We start from the raw sequence: 20,350 nt of genomic DNA on the forward strand, positions 1-20,350 counted from the left end.
GCCTCCCGCCTGGGGTTATCCCACTGCCACTAAGAGGGTCTATCCCCAGCACAACTCAGGTCTGCCTGCACCTGCTGCTTGTGCTCTACAGTAGCACCTTCCTCCCACCAGCTGGGTCACAGCCATCTCTGGGCAAGTCTCCCACGCTCAAATTATCCCCAGTGATTTCTAGGTTACTGGGGTCACATTCCCAGTGGTCCCACAGTTCCCAGAAAGCACTCATAGACCCAACACACAAACCACCAGGATTCTTTATCAGTCCAGACAGGCAGGACGAACAACCAATTATGTTTGTTCTCAGAACTTAGAACAGTGGACAAAAGTATGCAATTGGCAAACAATAACAGGTAACTGAAATATGAATCAATTATAACACTAACTAAATATTTACATACTGGCTAAACAGTACCTGGGAAGATCAGGACATATAATTCATTGAGCCTCAGCAAAGAGATCTCTCTCTCTTTCTTCCTGGCTAATACTGAAGCAACAGCTGGGTAATTTTCAAAACTCCAGGCCAATCAGAGCCCACAACAATCATGTTTTGAAATAAAAACTGGTTACATCACTACAGGCATTTCCTACTATCTGAGACATGAGAAATCTGACTGCTGAAAGCTTCCTGAAGGCCTTGACTTCCCCCATGTGGATAAAAAGATGATGACAGTGTCAGAACAGGTTAATATCTGGAATGCATGTTTAGCAATGGCATTAGAAAAAAACATAAGTACATAAGTAATGCCATACTAGGAAAAGACCAAAGGTCCATCAGGCCCAACATCCTGTCCCCGACAGCGGCTAATCCAGGTCAAGGGCACCTGGCAAGCTACCCAAACGTACAAATATTTTATACATGTTATTCCCGAAATTGTGGATTTTTCTCAAGTCCATTTAGTAGCGGTCTATGGACTTGCCCTTTAGGAAACTGTCCAACCCCTTTTTAAACTCTGCCAAGCTAACCGCCTTCACTACGTTCTCCGGCAACGAATTCCAGAGTTTAATTATGCGTTGGGTGAAGAAAAATTTTCTCCTATTTGTTTTAAATTTACTACATTGTAGTTTCATCGCATGCCCCCTAGTCCTAGTATTTTTGGAAAGCGTAAACAGACGCTTCACATCCACCTGTTCCACTCCACTCATTATTTTATATACCTCTATCATGTCTCTCCTCAGCCATCTCTTCTCCAAGCTGAAAAGCCCTAGCCTCCTTAGTCTTACTTCATAGGGAAGTCATCCCATCCCTGTTATCATGTCTCCCCTCAGCCATCTCTTCTCCAAGCTGAAAAGCCCTAGCCTCCTTAGTCTTTCTTCATAGGGAAGTCGTCCCATCCCCGTTATCATTTCCGTCGCCCTTCACTGCACCTTTTCCAATTCTACTATATCTTTCTTGAGATGCGGTAACCAGAATTGAACACAATACTCAAGGTGCGGTCGCACCATGGAGTGATACAACGGCATTATAACATCGTCACACCTGTTCTCCATACCTTTCCTAATAATACCCAACATTCTATTCGCTTTCCTAGCCGCAGTAGCACACTGAGCAGAAGGTTTCAGTGTATTATCAACGACGACCACTCTAAAGAAGGTTCTCCCCAGAACTATGGATCCTTAAGCATCAAGGACATCAACTTGAGAGAAAATGACGTAAATCTCACCTAGACGAAGACAAACTCAACTTTAAGAAACACATTGCAATGTACCACCAGGCCTTAACAGCAAAAAAAAGCAAAATTTTTCTTGACACACAGAACAAGCTGCAAATTCAACCAAGCAGCTATTTAAAATAGTAAAGAGCCTACTGCAAACCCTACAACTAACCAGTAATGATTTTGCCGCTTACTTTGCCAACAAACTTAAAGGTCTCCATGAGGACCTATAGACAGTCTTATCAAAGCTTTTACCATCTAATAAGAGAACACTCCCTCTTCCCCACAAGGCACAGCCATTTGGGATCCATTCAACCAAGTCACAGAAGAAGCTTTTGAAAATATCCTGAAAGGTCTGTGGCCGAAGACCTGCCCTCTTGATCTCTGCCCTGCAACAATTGTACAACGATTGAGCATAGGCCTCATTGAAGGGCCTCCTCTCTTATGGAAGGGCAGCTGCCACCAACACTAAAAAGAGCTGTGGTGCAACAACAAACTGCCTGACCCCAATTAAAACAAAGATTCTTTGTGTACCAAACACAAGTGAACAAATACCTGACTTCAAAATATTTTTTGAGAAGTATGAATTCCCCCTAAAATCACAGGTCAGGAATCTTAGATACTGCTAGACTCATCACTCACTCTGATCCCGCAAATTCAAACTACCTTCAAAAATTGTCTCTATCACCTATGACATCTACAAAATCTCACTCCATATATTGAAAAGATGAGTCTGACCACAGTGGTCCATGCCATGATAACATCAAGACTAGACTTGCCCTGTACACTGGACATAGCAAAAAGAGTGTGTATCAGCTCCAGTTAATTTAGAATGCTGCAGCACAACTGATAGAAGGCTTCAAATGGCACATCACACTCTTCCTACAAAAGCTGCACTGGCTGCCAGTACCTTGCAGAGGTAAATTTAAAACTCTGTATTTGGTTTTCAAGGTCCTCGGGACAAAATGGGCTAGAGTACTTAAAGAATAAGTTAGCCCTTTACACACCTTCAAGGCCTCTAAAAGTACCCTCATCAAAAGAAATTGTACGATGAGATACCCGCCAGCAAGTCTTCACAGGAGTAGCTTGCATGCTCTTTAATTTACTCCCAGAGGAACTATGTATAACTCAAGACTACCTCTACTTTAGGAAGGAAGTGAAAACCTGGCTTTTCTTCCAAGCCTTTAATACATAGGTAGACGAACTATACAGTCATTCTGCGCCTGGGCTAGCTTGCTACTTACACTTGTAACTTAGATCAGTTCCTTATCTCTTGCTTAATTATACAAAGAAATGTCTTGAGTTTAGCTAACCATCTAATTATACCAACTGACTCTGTTCCACGCATTTTGTTCTCATCATATTTCTGCACTTGGTCTGGTAAGTTGTATTGTAGAAAATTATTAGCATGTCTGTTATTTGAATGTTCTAATGCTTACTTATTAGGTGTATCATTAGTATTATTCTAACATTGTATTATATCTCTGGTATTTGAATTCCAATGCTGTAAAATGTGTATATTTTTTATACTGTTTCACAGAAGTTCTGTTATTAGGTTTCAGTTGACTGTTTTCAAGTTTACCTCATTTATTGTATTTGTTTATACTTGGTTATTTTATTATTGTTATTCTGTTAACAAAATTGTAAGTTTTATGTTAAACTGTACTTGTACATCGCCTTGAGTGAATCTCTTCATAAAGGTGGTTAATAAATCACAATAAATAGGGAACATATTTGTGCGGAAGTTGATTGAACATCTGAAGAACACGCTGCTTCATGTTAAGTCTGCATAAGGTTGTATGTGTGCCATGTATTTTTGCATAAGTGTTGTGGGCTAAATGTGACTCCTTTATTTAGGAGTCTAGTTAGGGATTTATGTGCGTTTACTCTGAGTCCTGTCTTTGATCAGACTTCCTGTATCTTTATTCTCATCTTCTTTGTACATTATCTTTGCTGCTTTTCTAAATAAATGTGCAGTCTATTTTAATAATGCTTGGTTGAGTTATTTCTTTGTATTATTTAGGGCATAGTGAGCTTCAAACTAAGGATAAGAGGGAGCACATTTTGCTTCTGACATATCACTCACTTTCAGGTACCCCAATGACATCCCAAAAAGGGTTGTATCTGTATATGCCCACAGCTTCAAAAATATTCAGTGACCTGGAGGAATGTGATCCTATGCTGGAGCGCAATCTAAAATTTAAGCATCTCACAAGCTCTGCATTTTCCCCTTACAATGGAACACTTAAGGACTTGAGAAGGAAAGCCAAGCAGACAAGGCTGACAGTTTTTTCAGTCAATGAGGGGTGAGACCCAGGCTCCTGAGGTAGATCAGGCAGAAGTTGACCCCTGAGGGTTGCCGTCTTTATCTACTATCATTCTACAAGGCTGTCACTCTCCAGAGGTCGACCTGCCTGATTTGACACCTTCATCGTCGCCATCTGTGCAGGAGGAGCAAATCTCTGTCCTTGACCCTCTCGCAATCAGATCTGAAATTTTCAGACACTGTTTTCATAACGTTGGTGGTTTAATTTTGATAAAATAGTACAGTAAGCACTTTATTACTGTTACGTAAAGCTGTTTTTTTAAGCTGGTTATGCAGCAATGTTTCATATGGTACAGTACCATTTCTGTAGCATTTAGGTTACAGTATACAGCATTTTTTATCAAGCATTTTTTTTTCTTTGTGTTGCCAACTTCAAGGATTGTAAAACATGGTGGCAAAACCACGGTACAGTACACGTATTTTCCAGTACTGTTCTGTGCAGTTCATTCAATTTAAGAATGTTACTGTAAGTAGTTCAGCAAAAATAAAAAATATGTGGTTGGAAAACCATAGCATAGTACTTGCTTACTGCTCTGTAATACTGTACAGTATTTATCTTTAATTTGAATGTTACTACAGTACTGTAAGTGATTCAGCATAGAAAAATGTATTTTTTTTGTAAGTTTCTCTGCTTTTTGTTGTCCAATGCAGGAACCAAACCCTATATTTCTTATAGGCATATGTATTCATTTTTCATGGTTTTGAGGAAAAATTGGTATTGCTGGAGACTTACTCCTATTTCCCATGGGTACATTTTTTTGATATTTGTGAATTCGTGTTTCGTGATGTTTTTGGGGAACCATACCGTGTGAATACTGAAAACGGACTATAATAAAACTTCCATTGCTCTTAAACTTCTGTAGTAGCCTTTAGGTGACTTCTTAAAATAACTTCTGTGAAAGTTTCTAGTGAAAACGTTGAATCCTGTTGGTTGATGCTCTATTATGTTACTATAAGAAGCAGCTATAGAAATGATTATTATTAGTAGTAGAAATACAAACATTTCACACATGCAGTGGAGTTGTATTTACTCCATGCTCATTCTCCATTTCCCCTAACATGTATATAAGTGCTTGTATTTTGTTAATGATGGGATTCTTTTTATGGCTCTTTACTAGGTTTAGTGTCGTGGAACTAAATTTTCAGTAGCAAAAATCCATCACTAAGCTAGGTTCAGTTCTTGTCTTGAGACCGGAAGCTAAATTAGTCTTTTATGACTGACATCAGAATTTTGTTAAACATTCATGTAGTTAGACTTTGAATTTTAAACAGGGAAGTGGCAAAGAGGGATAGATGCTTTTTTTACATGCAGCATTTATCTGGAGACATGGCATCGATAGATGTGCTTCTCTGGGTGCTGGGTAGGATGGAATAATCTGATTAAAGAGTTTGTGAGGCAGCATGGCAAAACTGTTAAAGGTAAGTACTGTGATGTCTTGTTCTGCCTGTGTTCATTCAGTGTTGGGTTCATGCCCCTTCCCCCCAACAATGTGGGAGCTGCTTGGGTGGAACTGTCACTGACACCTATTAATATAAGTGACAGTGCATTCTATCTGTCTGCTTAAAAGTCTCTGTGGGAACTTAAAGGTCATATTTTGTTACCTTTTTTTCTTCAAAAATTTAACCCCCGTACATCTTTTCATTTTAAATAGAAGTGATCTATTGTGTATAATCTAGTGCTGATTTAGTTGGGTTGTTTTAATCTTTATTTGGCATGATTGAGCAGTCCATATTGAGAAATTGTGTTAAAGGAGTCACGGAGGCAACTTCAAGAAAGTGTAAAGGAATTTCTCAGGAATCCACTTTTTTTTTTTTTTTTTTGTGCTTACTAGCATAATTCATTGTCCTGCGTCAGTGATCCTGGCTAATGAACTGGAAAGTGTGTGTTCTTACCCAAGAAGCCTTTTATAGTGAGATCCCTCTTAACTTTACCTACTTAGCGTTGATGTTTGTGTTTGGAATTAATCCAAATTCCTGAAGGTTTTGTAATATATTTCTTTGTTTTGCTGCAAGAGATAGAACAAATGCTTTTATTCTGGGGAGAACAGAATCATGTGTGGAACATGAATTATTAAAAATGTTCAAAGAATAGATTTATTTTTTTCTTTTCTCGTTTTTTCTGTTTATCCTCTATTAGAAGCTTATTACCCTTTTCATTTCCATCTGTGGTTCATAAAGTTAGAACCGTTTGCCTGTACTTTTTTTTTTAAGCTTTGTAACTATTCACTATTGTCTAACCATTTTAACATTACTACCAAGAGTACAAATGCAAGTATTTGGATAAATATTAGGGGTTCTATTTGCTAAGCTGTGTTAACAGTTAATCTACTTCTGACTGTACTTCAGTTGTATTCTCATTGTTTTTGTTTATCTCTTGTTATAACCCTCAAAATTCAATAAAGTATCATGGGAAAAAAACAGTTAATGTGGCATTTGGTGCATGCTAAGAATGCAGCTGCAAGGTTAACAGTTGAAGTAGTGCCTTAACGGTTAGCACATGTTAAGTGTCGCTATTAACAGTAATGTAGAAGACGGTACGGAGTGGGTAGAGAATGGGCAGGCCTGCATCTTGCAGATAATGCAAAGCAGTTAATATGACCCTAGTAGGTTTATCTAATTCAATTGTTTTACCTGTAATGACATTTCCTTTGTATTAAATGAATGAGAAACTGGTGGAAACTTGCCTAATAGTTAATGCAGTGGCTTTACAGGTAAAAACAAGACCACTGAAGTGGGCAAAGAAAACAATGTCCCACGAGTAATTACAGGATCAAAAGAGGAGTGGGAACAGAACCAGGCTCTTCAATGACAGACAGGAAACAATCAAATTCCAATGAATCATTTTTGGAATTTGATTGTTTCCTTTCTGTCATTGAAGAGCCTGGTTCTGTTCCCACTTCCGTTTTGCTCCTGTGGCTTTACAGGTACCATGCATTAATTTGGCAATTAACATGGGTTTAGTAAGAAGTGGTAAGTGTTTCCAGGTAGTAATAAGCCCCTAAATGTCATATGAACACACTTGTTTCATCATCTTTTGATAAGAGCTCTTCCATAAAATGGCACCACTTGCTCTCTGAGCCATGCGAATAGTATCCATTTTGTGATGCAGATCTGTACAATCAGTTATGTTCTAGCAAGCCAGAATTTTAGACATTTTATTATTTTCTTTGAAATAGCAGAAACAGAGCTTCAGGTTTAATTCCTTGTAACTTCTAGGTGTTAATGTGATGGTTTGTGCCTTTTATATTAATAGAATTCATGTACACTTTATGCTATAATTTAATATGACAAATGTATTTTATAAATATAGGTTAATGAGTTGGCGCAAACAGAATGAAATGGCACGTCATAACTCATAGCCAAAGGAGGCAAACAGACATGTCCTAGGATCCCCTATGACTTCTATGGTACTAATAAGATCTTGCCTACTACATTTCTGAAACTTATAACAGTATCAAGGACCTCACCCTCCCTGCCCTTGATATTTGGCTTTACCATCACTATTTTATCACTATGGAAGCACCTTCCATGAGTGCCTACATCTAAAGTTTGCTGATACTTTAAGCTTTACATCAGTTTTCAAAGAAGCACATGCAGAAATTGGCATTTAATATTTGTGCAGACACTGTTTCTGTGGGAACTTACACATGCTCTTTTGGAAATCTAAAAATACGTTTTAAGTGCATACTGTTTCAGTCCAGCTCCCAGGGACGTCTCCCCAAAATGTGATTTATTATGCATGTGCAAAGGTTTATCTTAGCCACAGTTTACGTTGCTCTCACTACCATCCTCTTCAAGTTGTTGTATTTTAATGTACCTGGCTGCCTACATTTTGGAGACGGTGTGTTCAGCCAAAGGGGAGTGTGCTTATGACATGCCATCATATTTGGGCAGTGTTAGCATTAGACCACACCTCTCCCAGGTGTGCCTCTCTCCACTGATGATGGGAGGGAATTCTTGCAGGAAGGCATGTTACCTGGAATGCACAGCTGAAAAATGGATGAGATCTGCAGCATCTCTGAAATATTACTTAATGTGCTGTTCTGTAGTTTGCTTTGTAGCAGAGGGAGGAGGGAATGACCTTGATATATTCCTGGTCAACAGGGTTTTCCCACCAGGGTATATACATAATTTGATGAAGGGTCTTATGTAGTCTTGCAGATGTTTCTCATATGTGGGATGCCATGCGGATGACACTAAGATTTGCAACAGAGTGGACACCCCGGAGGGAGTGGAAAGCATGAAAAAAGATCTGCGGAAGCTAGAAGAATGGTCTAACGTTTGGCAATTAAAATTCAATGCGAAGAAATGCAAAGTGATGCACTTAGGGAGTAGAAATCCATGGGAGACGTATGTGTTAGGCGGTGAGAGTCTGATAGGTACGGAGGGGAGAGGGTTCTTGGGGTGATGGTATCTGAGGACCTGAAGGCGACGAAACAGTGTGACAAGGCGGTGGCCGTAGCTAGAAGATTGCTAGGCTGTATAGAGAGAGGTGTGACCAGCAGAAGAAAAGAGGTTTTAATACCCCTGTATAAGATGTTGGTGAGGCCCCACCTGGAGTATTGTGTTCAGTTTTGGAGGCCATATCTTGCTAAGGATGTTAAAAGAATTGAAGCGGTGCAAAGAAAAGCTACGAGAATGGTATGGGATTTGCGTTACAAGACGTATGAGGAGAGACTTGCTGACCTGAACATGTATACCCTGGAGGAAAGGAGAAACAGGGGTGATATGATACAGACGTTCAAATATTTGAAAGGTATTAATCTGCAAACGAACCTTTTCTGGAGAGGGGAAGGCGGTAGAACTAGAGAACATGAAATGAGATTGAAGGGGGGCAGACTCAAGAAAAATGTCAGGAAGTATTTTTTTCACGGAGAGAGTGGTGGATGCTTGGAATGCCCTCCCGCGGGAGGTGGTGGAGAGGAAAACGGTAACGGAATTCAAACATGCGTGGGATAAACATAAAGGAATCCTCCTCAGAAGGAAGGGATCCCCAGAAGCTTAGCCGGCGGTGGGAGGCAGGGCTGGTGGTTGGGAGATGGGGATAGTACTGGGCAGACTTATACGGTCTGTGCCAGAGCCGGTGGCGGGGTGGGAGGTGGGGATAGTGCTGGGCAGACTTATGCAGTCTGTGCCCTGAAAAAGACAGGTACAAATCAAGGTAAGGTATACACAAAAAATGACACGTGAATTTATCTTGTTGGGCAGACTGGGTGGACCGTGCAGGTCTTTTTCTGCCGTCATTATCTACTATGTTACATGGGAGAGGAGGGGTTGAATATCTTCAGGGTAATTTGGAATAACTTGTCAAGGAGTTGGTTTGGGGGAGAGTGTCTTGGGGTGGGGGTTTGAAGATGACTTTGTGGGTACTCAGATGGGAAGGGAGATTATTGGGTTTTGGTGTTTTGAGGGAAGGTTAAGCAGTGGGTTAAAAAAATTATCTGGAATAAGAGAGCAGAACTGTTTTGCTTTTGAGTTCACTAGGTAGAAATGAATATGGTATCTATAATTCATATTTTACACTTACAGTATGTTTAGTTATTGGCTAATGGGAGAATATGGCAGATAAATGGTATTTCCTTGTCATCAAGCAGATGAAGCCATTACGTATGGGTTATGTCCATCAACCAGCAGGGGAGATAGAGAGCACTCAAACTTTCACAGTGCCCTCTTGGCCAGCTAGCTCCACTGCCCCTTCAGTATTCTCTATCTCCCTTAGCAGGGTGGCTGCAGCTTGTTCGAGCTCCAGAAAACTCTGCCGGGAGGTGGTTCCTGGCTTGCCAGTTGTTAACCGGGGTGTTGGAGGCTATAGCAGCTTCACTTTAAAGGCACATAGGTTAGCCCTTTCCCTGCCTTACCCATACCTTTGTGGATGTGGACATATTGCCTTGCTTTCCCTGTCCTTACCCACCAACAGTGGATGCAGGCATATAGGTTCGCCCTATCCCTGCCTTTCCCACTCATCTGAGCCTCCGGAGTCTTCAATACCTCTGCTTTCCTCACAGCTTAAAAAAAAAAAAAAAGTTGCGTCGCGTTTTTAAACGCAGAGACGCTGGAACAGAGGTTTTTGACCTGATTTTCAGCAGGATCGTAGTTGTACACTAGATCCTTTGAGGTAAGAGTGTTTTCCAGCTCCTCCGGGGTGGGCCCGCGATCGGGGCGATTTTGGTGCGAAACCGCCATTTTGGATTTTACCGCCGTTTTTCGGCGATGGCTGCGGACAATGTAAAGCGCTGTTCCACTTGTGGCAAGTGCAAATCAGCAGCAGGGCTCTGCAAATCGTGCTGTATTGGCGTAGGAACCGGCCCGAGCATGGCGAGCGATGTTTCTTCCCGCTCTGAGCTGGCAACGGGCGCCATTTTGCTTACACCGCATGGCGCGGCCTCCGTGGACACGGAGAGACCTGAGCCGGGTGGGGCACCTCGAGATGAGGTTATTTCAGGAGTGGCTAGCACCGGACAGGTGCCCAGGGTGAGATTTTCTCCCCGGATTTTGTGCTTTTGCTGCATAAAGCATACATGATGAAAAGAGCCCTTCCTCAAGGGTCGCCTGAGGCTCCTCTGATTGCCTCCCCGATGGATTCTGGCCTGGGACTGCCCAGTGAGGCTTTTTTCCCGGATGCTTGGCCTAAAGATAAGCGCAGAAGGGTTAATTCCCCTTCAGATTGTGGTGCACCTTCCCCCCCCCCCCCCCCCCCCCCCCCCGTGGTCGGGGTGTGAGGATTCGGAGAACTCTGACAGACGTTCTTGGTCTGAGGAGCCAGAGTCAGGTGCCGGATTTACCACAGGATCTGGATTATCCCTCCGCGGTGAGGATTTTCCACCGTGATGAGCTGCCAGCGCTTATTTCAGATACCCTGCAGGCCCTCTCGATTGAAGATCCTGACAGTGGCATGGCCTCCTCGGGTAATCCCAGGATGGCTAGTACCAAGAAAGCTGCTCGGGCCTTCCCTTTGCATGACTCCATCCTAGAGCTTGTTTCGGCTCAGTGGGCTGACCCCGAGGGACCTTTGAGAGTTTCCAGGGCTATGGGGCAGTTATACCCTCTGCGTGAGGGACATATGGCTCGTTTTCAAATGCCTACAGTGGATGCCCTAGTCACTGCGGTGACAAAGAGAACTACCCTCCCTGTTGAAGGAGGTGTTGCCCTGAAGGATGTTCAAGACCGTAGGCTGGAAACAGCATTGAAACGGTCCTTTGAAATTGCAGGTCTCACTGTTCGGGCGTCTGCATGCAGCTGTTATGCTGTGAGAGCCTGCCTAGCTTGGCTGCAACCGGCAGTGGCTCAGCCCGGAAATGGAGCGGAGCCCTTCTTGGATGTGGCTCCGCGGATGGAGGTGGCCTTGTCCTTTCTGGCTGATGCCCTTTATGACCTTGTCAGAGCTTCGGCTAAACAAATGGCAGTAGCAGTGGCGGCTCGCCGTTGTCTGTGGCTACGACACTGGGCAGCGGACATGGCTTCTAAGCAAAGGTTGGTGAAGTTGCCTTTTCAAGGACTTCTCCTATTTGGTGAGGAGTTGGAGAAAATTGTGAAAGGCCTGGGTGATCCAAAACCCCAGCGCTTGCCCGAAGATAGGCAGAGGCCTTCCTCTAAGGGCCAGGCGGTCCACTCCTCGTACAGACCTCGCTTCCGTGAAGCTAGAAGGTACCGCCCGGGGCGTTCTGCTGGGTTCACTTCACGTGCCCGTGGTCAGCAGAGGAACTCCTTTCGCTCGGACAAGCGTTCCGCAGCCGGTGGCTCAAGACCAGGAGTTCAGGGGCGACCCTCTCAATGATGGTGCGCCGGCCCTCTCCTCGATGCCTGTCATCGGAGGACGGCTTTCCCTCTTTGTCGAGGAGTGGGCCAAGATTTCCTCAGATCAGTGGGTTCTGGACCTGATCAGAGATGGATACAGAATAGAATTCAACGCCCCAGTAAGAGACGTGTTTGTGGAGTCCCGATGCGGTTCTGCCGTCAAACGGGCGGCGGTGGAGGAGACTTTACAAGGTCTGATTCAGTTATGGGCAGTGACCCCGGTGCCTCCCGCCGAGCAAGGCTGCGGCCGATACTCCATCTACTTTGTGGTGCCGCGAAAAGGTGGGTCCTTTCGCCCTATTCTGGACTTAAAAGAAGTGAACAAGTCCCTGAGAGTGAGGCATTTCCACATGGAATCCCTGCGCTACGTCAGTGCGGCGGTACAGCCAGGAGAGTTTCTCATGTCTCTAGACCTGAAAGAAGCTTAATTGCACATACCAATTTGGTCCCCGCACCAGAAGTTTCTGAGGTTTGCGGTGTTGGGAAAACATTTCCAGTTCAGGGCCTTGCCTTTTGGCCTCACCACAGCTCCCCGAACCTTTTCGAAGGTAATGGTGGTAGTAGCTGCTTTTCTCAGGCGAGAAGGTATCAGGGTTCACCCGTACCTAGACGACTGGCTCATCAGAGCAGACTCTGCAACAGAGAGCTTACAAGCTACAGCCAGAGTGGTCTCAGTACTGCAATCTCTAGGCTGGGTCGTCAATATGGCCAAAAGTCACCTGTCCCCTTCACAATCTCTAGAGTTTTTGGGGGCCAGGTTCGACACAATCTCGGGCTATGTGTTCCTACCCGAGCTAAGGCAGTGCAAGCTTCAGAATCAGGTCCGTCTGCTCCTGAGGATGCCCCGCCCGCGAGATTGGGACATTGTCCAGCTGCTGGGATCGATGACAGCCACAATGGAAGTGGTACCCTGGGCGAGAGCGCACCTGAGACCTCTACAGTATTCCCTACTCCGGAGATGGTCTCCTATTTCTCAGGATTACCAATGCAGACTTCCTTGGCTCCCTGCGGCCCGTCTCAGCCTGGAGTGGTGGCTCTCAGACAGCATGCTGCGGCGAGGAATGCCGCTGACGCTCCCTGTTTGGTGCCTAGTGGTAACAGATGCCAGCCTGAAGGGCTGGGGCGCACACTGCAAGGGGAAGCATGCCCAGGGTCTATGGACACCCGAGGAGTCTGAGTGGTCCATCAACCGCCTAGAGTTGAAAGCGGTGTTTCAGGCTCTTCTGGCCTTTCAAGTGACCCTGGAAGGATTGGCTGTCAGAGTGATGTCGGACAACACGACAACGGTGGCCTATATAAATCGACAAGACGGAACAAGGTGCAGAGCACTAGCCGCACAGGCCGAACTGATTTGCCACTGGGCCGAGCTGCATCTTCAGTGTCTGTTGGCAGCTCATATTGCAGGTTAGAGCAATGTGCAGGCCGATTATCTGAGCAGGCATCAGATCGATCCAGCAGAATGGAATCTGGCAGACGAAGTATTCCTGCAGATCTGTGCCAAATGGGGCAAGCCCGTGATGGATCTAATGGCGACAAGTGCCAATACCAAAGTCCCGTGCTTCTTCAGCAGATGGGAGAGATCCTCGCTCGGCGGGGTTGGATGCCTTGGCTCAACCCTGACCTCCGGGTCTACTTTATGTGTTTCCCCCATGGCCCTTGATAGGGCGCCTGCTCTTGCGGATTCGGCTGCACCCAGGAGAAGTGGTCCTCATCGCCCCGGATTGGCCAAGGAGACCTTGGTATGCAGACCTCCGACAGATGCTCCTGGAGGCTCCTCTGCCGTTACCTCTGGTACCGAACCTGTTGACTCAGGGACCGGTAGCCATGGAGGACGCCGGCCGCTTTGGTCTTACGGCATGGCTATTGAGAGGGCGCAATTGAGGGATAAAGGTTATTCCAATAAAGTTATTTCCACTCTCCTGCAAGCCCGCAAGCGGTCCACTTCCGTGGCTTATGCCAGGATTTGGTGCCTGTTTGAGTCTTGGTGTGCTTCCAGAGCCATTGCTCCAATGCGGGCTCCTGTCTTGCCGATTCTGGACTTTTTGCAGGAAGGTGTACAAAAAGGCTTGGCCTATAATTCCCTGCGGGTGCAGGTGGCAGCGTTGGCCTCCCTTCGTGGTAAGGTGGAAGGCGTGTCTTTGGCTGCTCACCCAGATGTGGCACGGTTTCTTAGAGAGGTGCTTCGGCTCCGACCTCCAGTGCGAGCACCCTGTCCAGCTTGGAACCTGGGGCTAGTTTTGAAAACCCTGCATGCATCTCCTTTTGAGCCGCTTCGGCGAGCATCGGAGAAAGACTTGACACTGAAGGCCGTTTTTCTGGTGGCCATTACCTCGGCGAGACGGGTGTCAGAGCTCCAGGCGCTGTCCTGTAGAGACCCATTTCTGCAATTTTCAGAGTCCGGAGTCACGGTTCGTACCGTGCCTTCCTTTATGCCTAAGGTGGTTTCAGCCTTTCACTTAAACCAGCCTATTTTCTTGCCCTCTTTTTCAGAGGAAGAGTTTCCAGAATCTTTTGGGCAGCTGCACCTTTTGGATGTGCGCAGGACTCTGCTGCAGTATCTGCGAGTTACTCTTTCAGGACTTCTGATCATCTGTTTGTTTTGCTATCCGGTTCTCGCAGAGGGTCTTCAGCGTCTAAAGCCACTATTGTCCGCTGGCTCAAAGAAACTATCTTTTCAGCTTATCTGCTGGCCGCAGGGTTCCGCCTGTAGCCTTTAAGGCACATTCTACTAGAGTGATTTCTTCCTCTTGGGCTGAAACTGGAGCACTCTCTCTTCAAGAGATATGCAGTGCAGCAACATGGGCTTCTAAGCTCTCCTTTACCCGACATTACAGGCTGGATGTGGCTGCCAGGAGGGATGCGCGTTTTGGTGCACAAGTGCTAGCGCGTGGTGTGGCTTGTTCCCACCCTATCTAGGGATTGCTTTGTTACATCCCATACGTAATGGCTTCATCTGCTTGATGACAAGGAAGGGAAAATTAGGTTCTTACCTTGGTAATTTTCTTTCCTTTAGTCATAGCAGATGAAGCCATGAGCCCTCCCTGTATGATTGTCTGTATGCTGTGAATCTGTTTTTTCAGGTTCTGTTCTAATTTCCTGAAGTTCCTTCCTTGGGAGAAAGTTGGAAAACAATCTTCAGGATTCATGTTCAGTTTAAATTTAGGAGGATGTGTTCATTCCCTCCAGGAGGCGCGTGTGTTCCCCTCCAGTTCTATAAATAGGCGGATGAGTTCATTCCCTCCAGTGTGTTGGGAGGATGTGTGATTCCCTCCAGGAGGCACGTGTGTTCCCCTCCACTTATACAATAAGGAGGATGAGTTTATTCCCTCCAGGAGGATGTGCATTCCCTCCTTTATGAGTTCATGCCCTTGTGATGGGCCATCGTTCGCTGTGAGGAAAGCTCTTGTGATTCCCATTGCGGTTTGCCATACTGCTTTGGAAGCTTCAAATACTGAAGAGGCAGTGGAGCTAGCTGGCCAAGAGGGCACTGTGAAAGTTTGAGTGCTCTCTATCTCCCCTGCTGGTTGATGGACATAACCCATACGTAATGGCTTCATCTGCTATGACTAAAGGAAAGAAAATTACCAAGGTAAGAACCTAATTTTCCCATAGTATCTTTCACCGTGTGGGGATTCTCAACCTCATTCAAAAGGAGTTGGATGTTGCAGTTTTTAAAGTTGCCAGAAGTTTAATTAGTGTTAATTAAGTACATAAGTAATGCCTTACTGGGAAAAGACCAAAGGTCCTTCTAGCCCAGCATCCTGTCCCCGACAGCGGCCAATTCAGGTCAAGGGCACCTGGCAAGCTACCCAAATGTACAAACATTTTATACAAGTTATTCCTGAAATTGTGAATTTTTCCCGAGTCCTTTTAGTAGCGGTCTATGGACTTGTCCTTTAGGAAACCGTCCAACCCCTTTTTAAACTCTGCCAAGCTAACCGCCTTCACTACGTTCTCTGGCAACGAATTCCAGAGTTTAATTATGCGTTGGGTGAAGAAAAAGTTTCTCCGATTTGTTTTAAATTTACTACACTGTAGTATCATCGCATGCCCCCTAGTCCTAGTATTTTTGGAAAGCGTGAACAGACGCTTCACATCCACCTGTTCCCACTCCTCATTATTTTATATACCTCTATCATGTCTCCCCTCAGCCGTCTCTCTCCAAGCTGAAAAGCCCTAGCCTCCTTAGTCTTTTTTCATAGGGAAGTCGTCCCATCCCCGCTATAATTTTTGTCGCCCTTGCTGCACCTTTTCCAATTCTACTATATCTTTCTTGAGATGCGGCGACCAGAATTGAACACAATACTCAAGGTGTGGTCGCACCATGGAGCGATACAACGGCATTATAACATCCTCACGTCTGTTTTCCATACCTTTCCTAATAATACCCAAGATTCTATTCGCTTTCCTAGCCGCAGCAGCACACTAAGCAGAAGGTTTCAGTACTTCAGAAAAAGCTAAGGTTTCTGTCAAAGGTTTTAACCCCTCCCCCAGCTCCTGAAAGCTCTCTGCTCTGTCAGTGGAGTATTATGGTCATTTGTTCCCAGGTGGATGATAACATTTGTGTTACTCCTGGTGGCTGCGGAGCCTGGAAGGCATTTCATTTTGCTGGGCCCCTTGAACTGTGTTTCAAAGTTAATGCCTCTGACAATAGAATCCCCTAGCAGCAACAGTTTTCTGGTTTGAGATTCATTATTAATGCTTGGGAGTTGTCTTTTTTCTTGGGACACCTTCATTGCGTTTTGCTCCACCTCGGTTCTATTTTCTGGAGCCTTACAGTGCTGTAATGGAGCAAAAGAATTTTGTAGGGGCAACAATTGAGGGTGGATACTTCTGTGCCACGTGTCATAGTCTGTCAGAGGCTACTGTGATACATCTATTCTTAGGTTGTTTTATTCTTTGAGGCAGTGGTGAGAAATTAGTTTGGTTCTGGGCAGTGATTTAATTGCATCCAATTCTTGCTTTATTTTGCTGAACTCCTATTTTATACTAGCAAGCTGAAGACAGATATGACATGCTTTAGATGGCGTGCCTTGGAACTAAAGCACCACAATTATTACACAGAATAAGTCATCTTGATTGGTTGGAATGGGTATAAACAGGTGTCCTATGATAGGGTTAACAGTCTGTAAGATTGCCTGTGTATGACTGAGAATGAAAGCCCATACGGTAAGTCCCAGTGAGTCAGCCAAGTTCTCTATCAAAAATGTTCTGCGGGAAGTAATGACATAGTTTCCTAAAATAATCAAATTCAGCTTGATAACAGACAAATTCAGCTAAAAACGAACTTTTATCCTGTAAATCTAAATATTCCCAATAATTATATCTTCAATGTGTATTCAATACAAGTATACCTCTCACTTTCAGTAGTTAATTTATTAACGGAGGGAAAGACTTCAGAACTTTGCTTTCTCATTATTCCCATATGTTTTATGAGCGTGCAGATTGTTTCGTATCCAGAGTGGACATATTGACTGTCATTAGTGGATATTTCGCAAGTTCCTCATTAGTCAAAAAACCTCAGATGAACATTAAGTTTTATTTCAAGCAGACTATCTTTTTGCTTGTATCTATTTAGGCTAAAGCCACTTATCTGAACTGCAACTGAAGCTGTGATGGTAGCTGAGTTAAAGGGGAGAGTTATATGCCCTCTGGGGAAAGAGAACTACCTCTTGTATTTGAGTGTAGTTACTTTAACAATGAGGTGTGAGCAAAATCTAAATAAACTAGTAGAAAAGTCCCGTTTCTGTTTTAAAGGAAATGGGCACTAGCAAGGTTTTATATGAATGTTTTTTTTGTAACCTAACAGTTGTTATAAAAGTGTTATAATCCGAAGGAATATCTGTGTGTCCTTGGTTTTTTATGTTTTTTTCTTTCCCTATATTTGTAATTCTGCCAACATGTTTGTCTTTGTGTTTGTGCATGAACTCGTGTTGTGGTGGTTTTTTTTTTTTTTTTTTTGCATCTTCAAATTGTGGGATGCATTCCTGTGTGTGTGTCTCTCTCCATATCCTCCTCCTTGCACCATGCTCTTGCAGGACCACAGGGGTAGGCACTGTCTCAGAGTGTATGTGTGTGTGACAGAGACACAGAGTGTGTGTGTGTGTTTGTGTGTGTTTGTTTTCGATAGTGTGTGTGACAGTGACACACAGAGATTGAAAGACTGTGTTTGTGTGAGAGAGAGAGAGGGAGTGTGTGTGTGTGTGTGTGTGTGTGTTGTGTTTGGTGCAAGACTGGTTATGTGTGAGAGTGAGAGTGTGTGTGTCTGACACAGAGATAGTGTGTCACAGAGTATGTGTGTGTGTGTCTCTCTCCATATCCTCCTCCTTGCAGCATGCCCTTGCAGGAGCACAGGGGTAGGCTCTGTCTCAGAATGTGTGAGTGTGTGTGTGTGTGTTTGTTTGCTAGAGTGTGTGTGACAGTGACACACAGAGAGTGAAAGACTGTCTGTGTGAGAGAGAGAGAGAGAGCGAGTGAGTGTCTGTGTGTGTTGTATTTGGTGCAGTTTTCCTTCCCCCCCCCCCTGCCATTTTTAGCTGCACATAATACCCTGTAGAAGGGCAGGTTCCCTTTGAAGTATTGTTTTTCCATTGTAGACCTGTGAATTTGGCCCTATTTCCCTTCCCTTCCCCTCCCCTCCTTTTTGTGGCTGTACATAGCACACTTAGAGTAGTTTCGTTTTCATTTCTATGCTGCCTGTCAGTTGCCTCTGTCATGTCAGTAGGAGTTCCCTGTTCTATTACTGTTGTTTCTGCAGGGAGTTCTGTGAGCGCGTTAGTGTCGAGACGGCCGCACTCTCGCAGTCTTCATGGTTTTGTGAGGGTGGGTGGCAATTTAGTGATGGTGTTTCGGTAAGCCGGCTGTGTTGTTGGGACGGCCGGTGGCTCGCAGGCTGCGTGTTTTTGTCAGGGCGGGCGGCACTTTCTGTACGGGGCTTCTGTAGTCCGGCAGTGTTGTCAGCTGAGCTGTCAGTTTTGAGAGTGCGGTTCGCGATGTCGGCAGTGTTCCGAGCTGATCAGTTTTGTACTGTCGGTTACTGAGTGCGGCACGTTCAGGCGGGGTGCAGGCACTGTGGAGCCTTTGTGCGTGGCAGCCAGTCTCGAGCCTTTTTTTTTGTTTTTTTTCACGCGTGGCACTTGTTCTTTTTAGCAGCTGTTGACGTCATGTTATCTACACAGCCTACAGTCCTCCTTTCAATGCGGCACAGTCCCAGGCACAGAACGTTGGAGGTGAGAATTATTATTATAGATGGTTCTCTCTCCTTTCTTTCAGGAGAGTCTGTTAATTTTCCCATCACTGAAGTAAGGTTTACAGACCTGTAATTTCCAATCACATCTGTTATCTCTGTTAGGAAGAGTGACCACAACTGCCCTTCTCCAGTCCTGTGAAACCACTCTTGTTTTAAAAGATCTAATGAAATTTGTTAGTGAATCTGCCAAAACTTGCTAGAGCTCAGTAAATGGATTTTGTAGGGGTTTGGATTTAGCTCACAACTTTTTCAGTTGTAGCCTAAAGCAAGTTGCATTTGGGTACAGTAGGTATTTTCCTGTCCCTGAAGGGCCTAAAATCAGTTTTGTACATGATGCAATGGCAGGTTGTGACGCCCAAGATCACAAGAAGCCACAGTGGACATTTAACTTAGCTTCCTTGATTCTCAGCTTACTGATCTAACCATTAGGCTATTCCTCTATTTCATTCAGCCCCATGGCTTTGTCCTTTTCCAGTTTTGGTAGTTCTACACAAATGTTATTTGACTGAAAGGAGATGAACAATATACAGAAAGTGACAACAGGAGAGCAGAAATGCTTAAATTCTTTTCTTATCTTCAGTGTTCACTAAAGGCTGGCATGGATACATAACTGGAATGGGATAAACACAACATTCACAGGTCTATGGAACTGCTGTCTTCTGTGAATGTGTGATATCTACCATATTCTTGTGTATATCCTTGCCAACCTTCAGTGAGCCCCTCTCCAAGACCACGGTCAGTGAACACTGATCAAAAGTATTTAAGCATTTCTGCTTGCCTGATGTCGCTCTCTCAACACATTGTTCTTTATCACTTCAATCTTCATCTTCTTTCTCAGACATACTTGGAAAAGTTTTGTCACCTCAGTTAACCACTTCAGCTATCTTTTTATCTCTTGCAGTTTTACCAGATGTACTTCACTTTGTTCGTCTTTTTGATGGTGTATCAAATATAAGTTTGTGCTGAACTATGTTTTAATCTGTGTTTCTTTTGTATGACTTTACTCTGCCCAACAACTTCATCAAAAAATGGAGATATGAATTTGCTTTAGTTATTAAATTTTGTTTCTCAATCATTCATCTATAGTGCTTGAAAATGACGACAAAGCGGAACTTGTTTGTGCGCCTGGTGCCATGTCGCTGTTTACGAGGAGAAGAAGAGACCATCACAGCACTTGATTACTCTCACTGCAGCCTGGAACAGGTGCCTAAGGAGATCTTTACTTTTGAAAAGACTTTGGAAGAGCTCTATTTAGATGCCAATCAGATTGAAGAACTTCCCAAGGTATGTGTTTGATAGGTGTTAACCATTTCAGTTATACTACAGTGATAA

The 20,350-nt window shown here is 44.2% G+C and overlaps 1 protein-coding gene across 3 annotated transcripts in view; it reads left to right on the forward strand.

The window, feature by feature from the left end:
* Window positions 1–20,350, forward strand: part of ERBIN (erbb2 interacting protein) — a 405,835-nt gene that overhangs the window by 107,052 nt on the left and 278,433 nt on the right. For all 3 annotated transcript variants that reach the window (XM_030193205.1, XM_030193207.1, XM_030193206.1), the window contains exon 4: window positions 20,105–20,302. In XM_030193205.1, coding sequence (XP_030049065.1) covers window positions 20,114–20,302 — 189 coding nt within the window. In that variant the 5' untranslated portion in view covers window positions 20,105–20,113. The remainder of the gene's footprint in view (window positions 1–20,104; window positions 20,303–20,350) is intronic.

This window comes from Microcaecilia unicolor, chromosome 2 (assembly GCF_901765095.1).
Source record: "Microcaecilia unicolor chromosome 2, aMicUni1.1, whole genome shotgun sequence".
NCBI classification, from domain to species: Eukaryota; Metazoa; Chordata; class Amphibia; order Gymnophiona; family Siphonopidae; genus Microcaecilia; species Microcaecilia unicolor.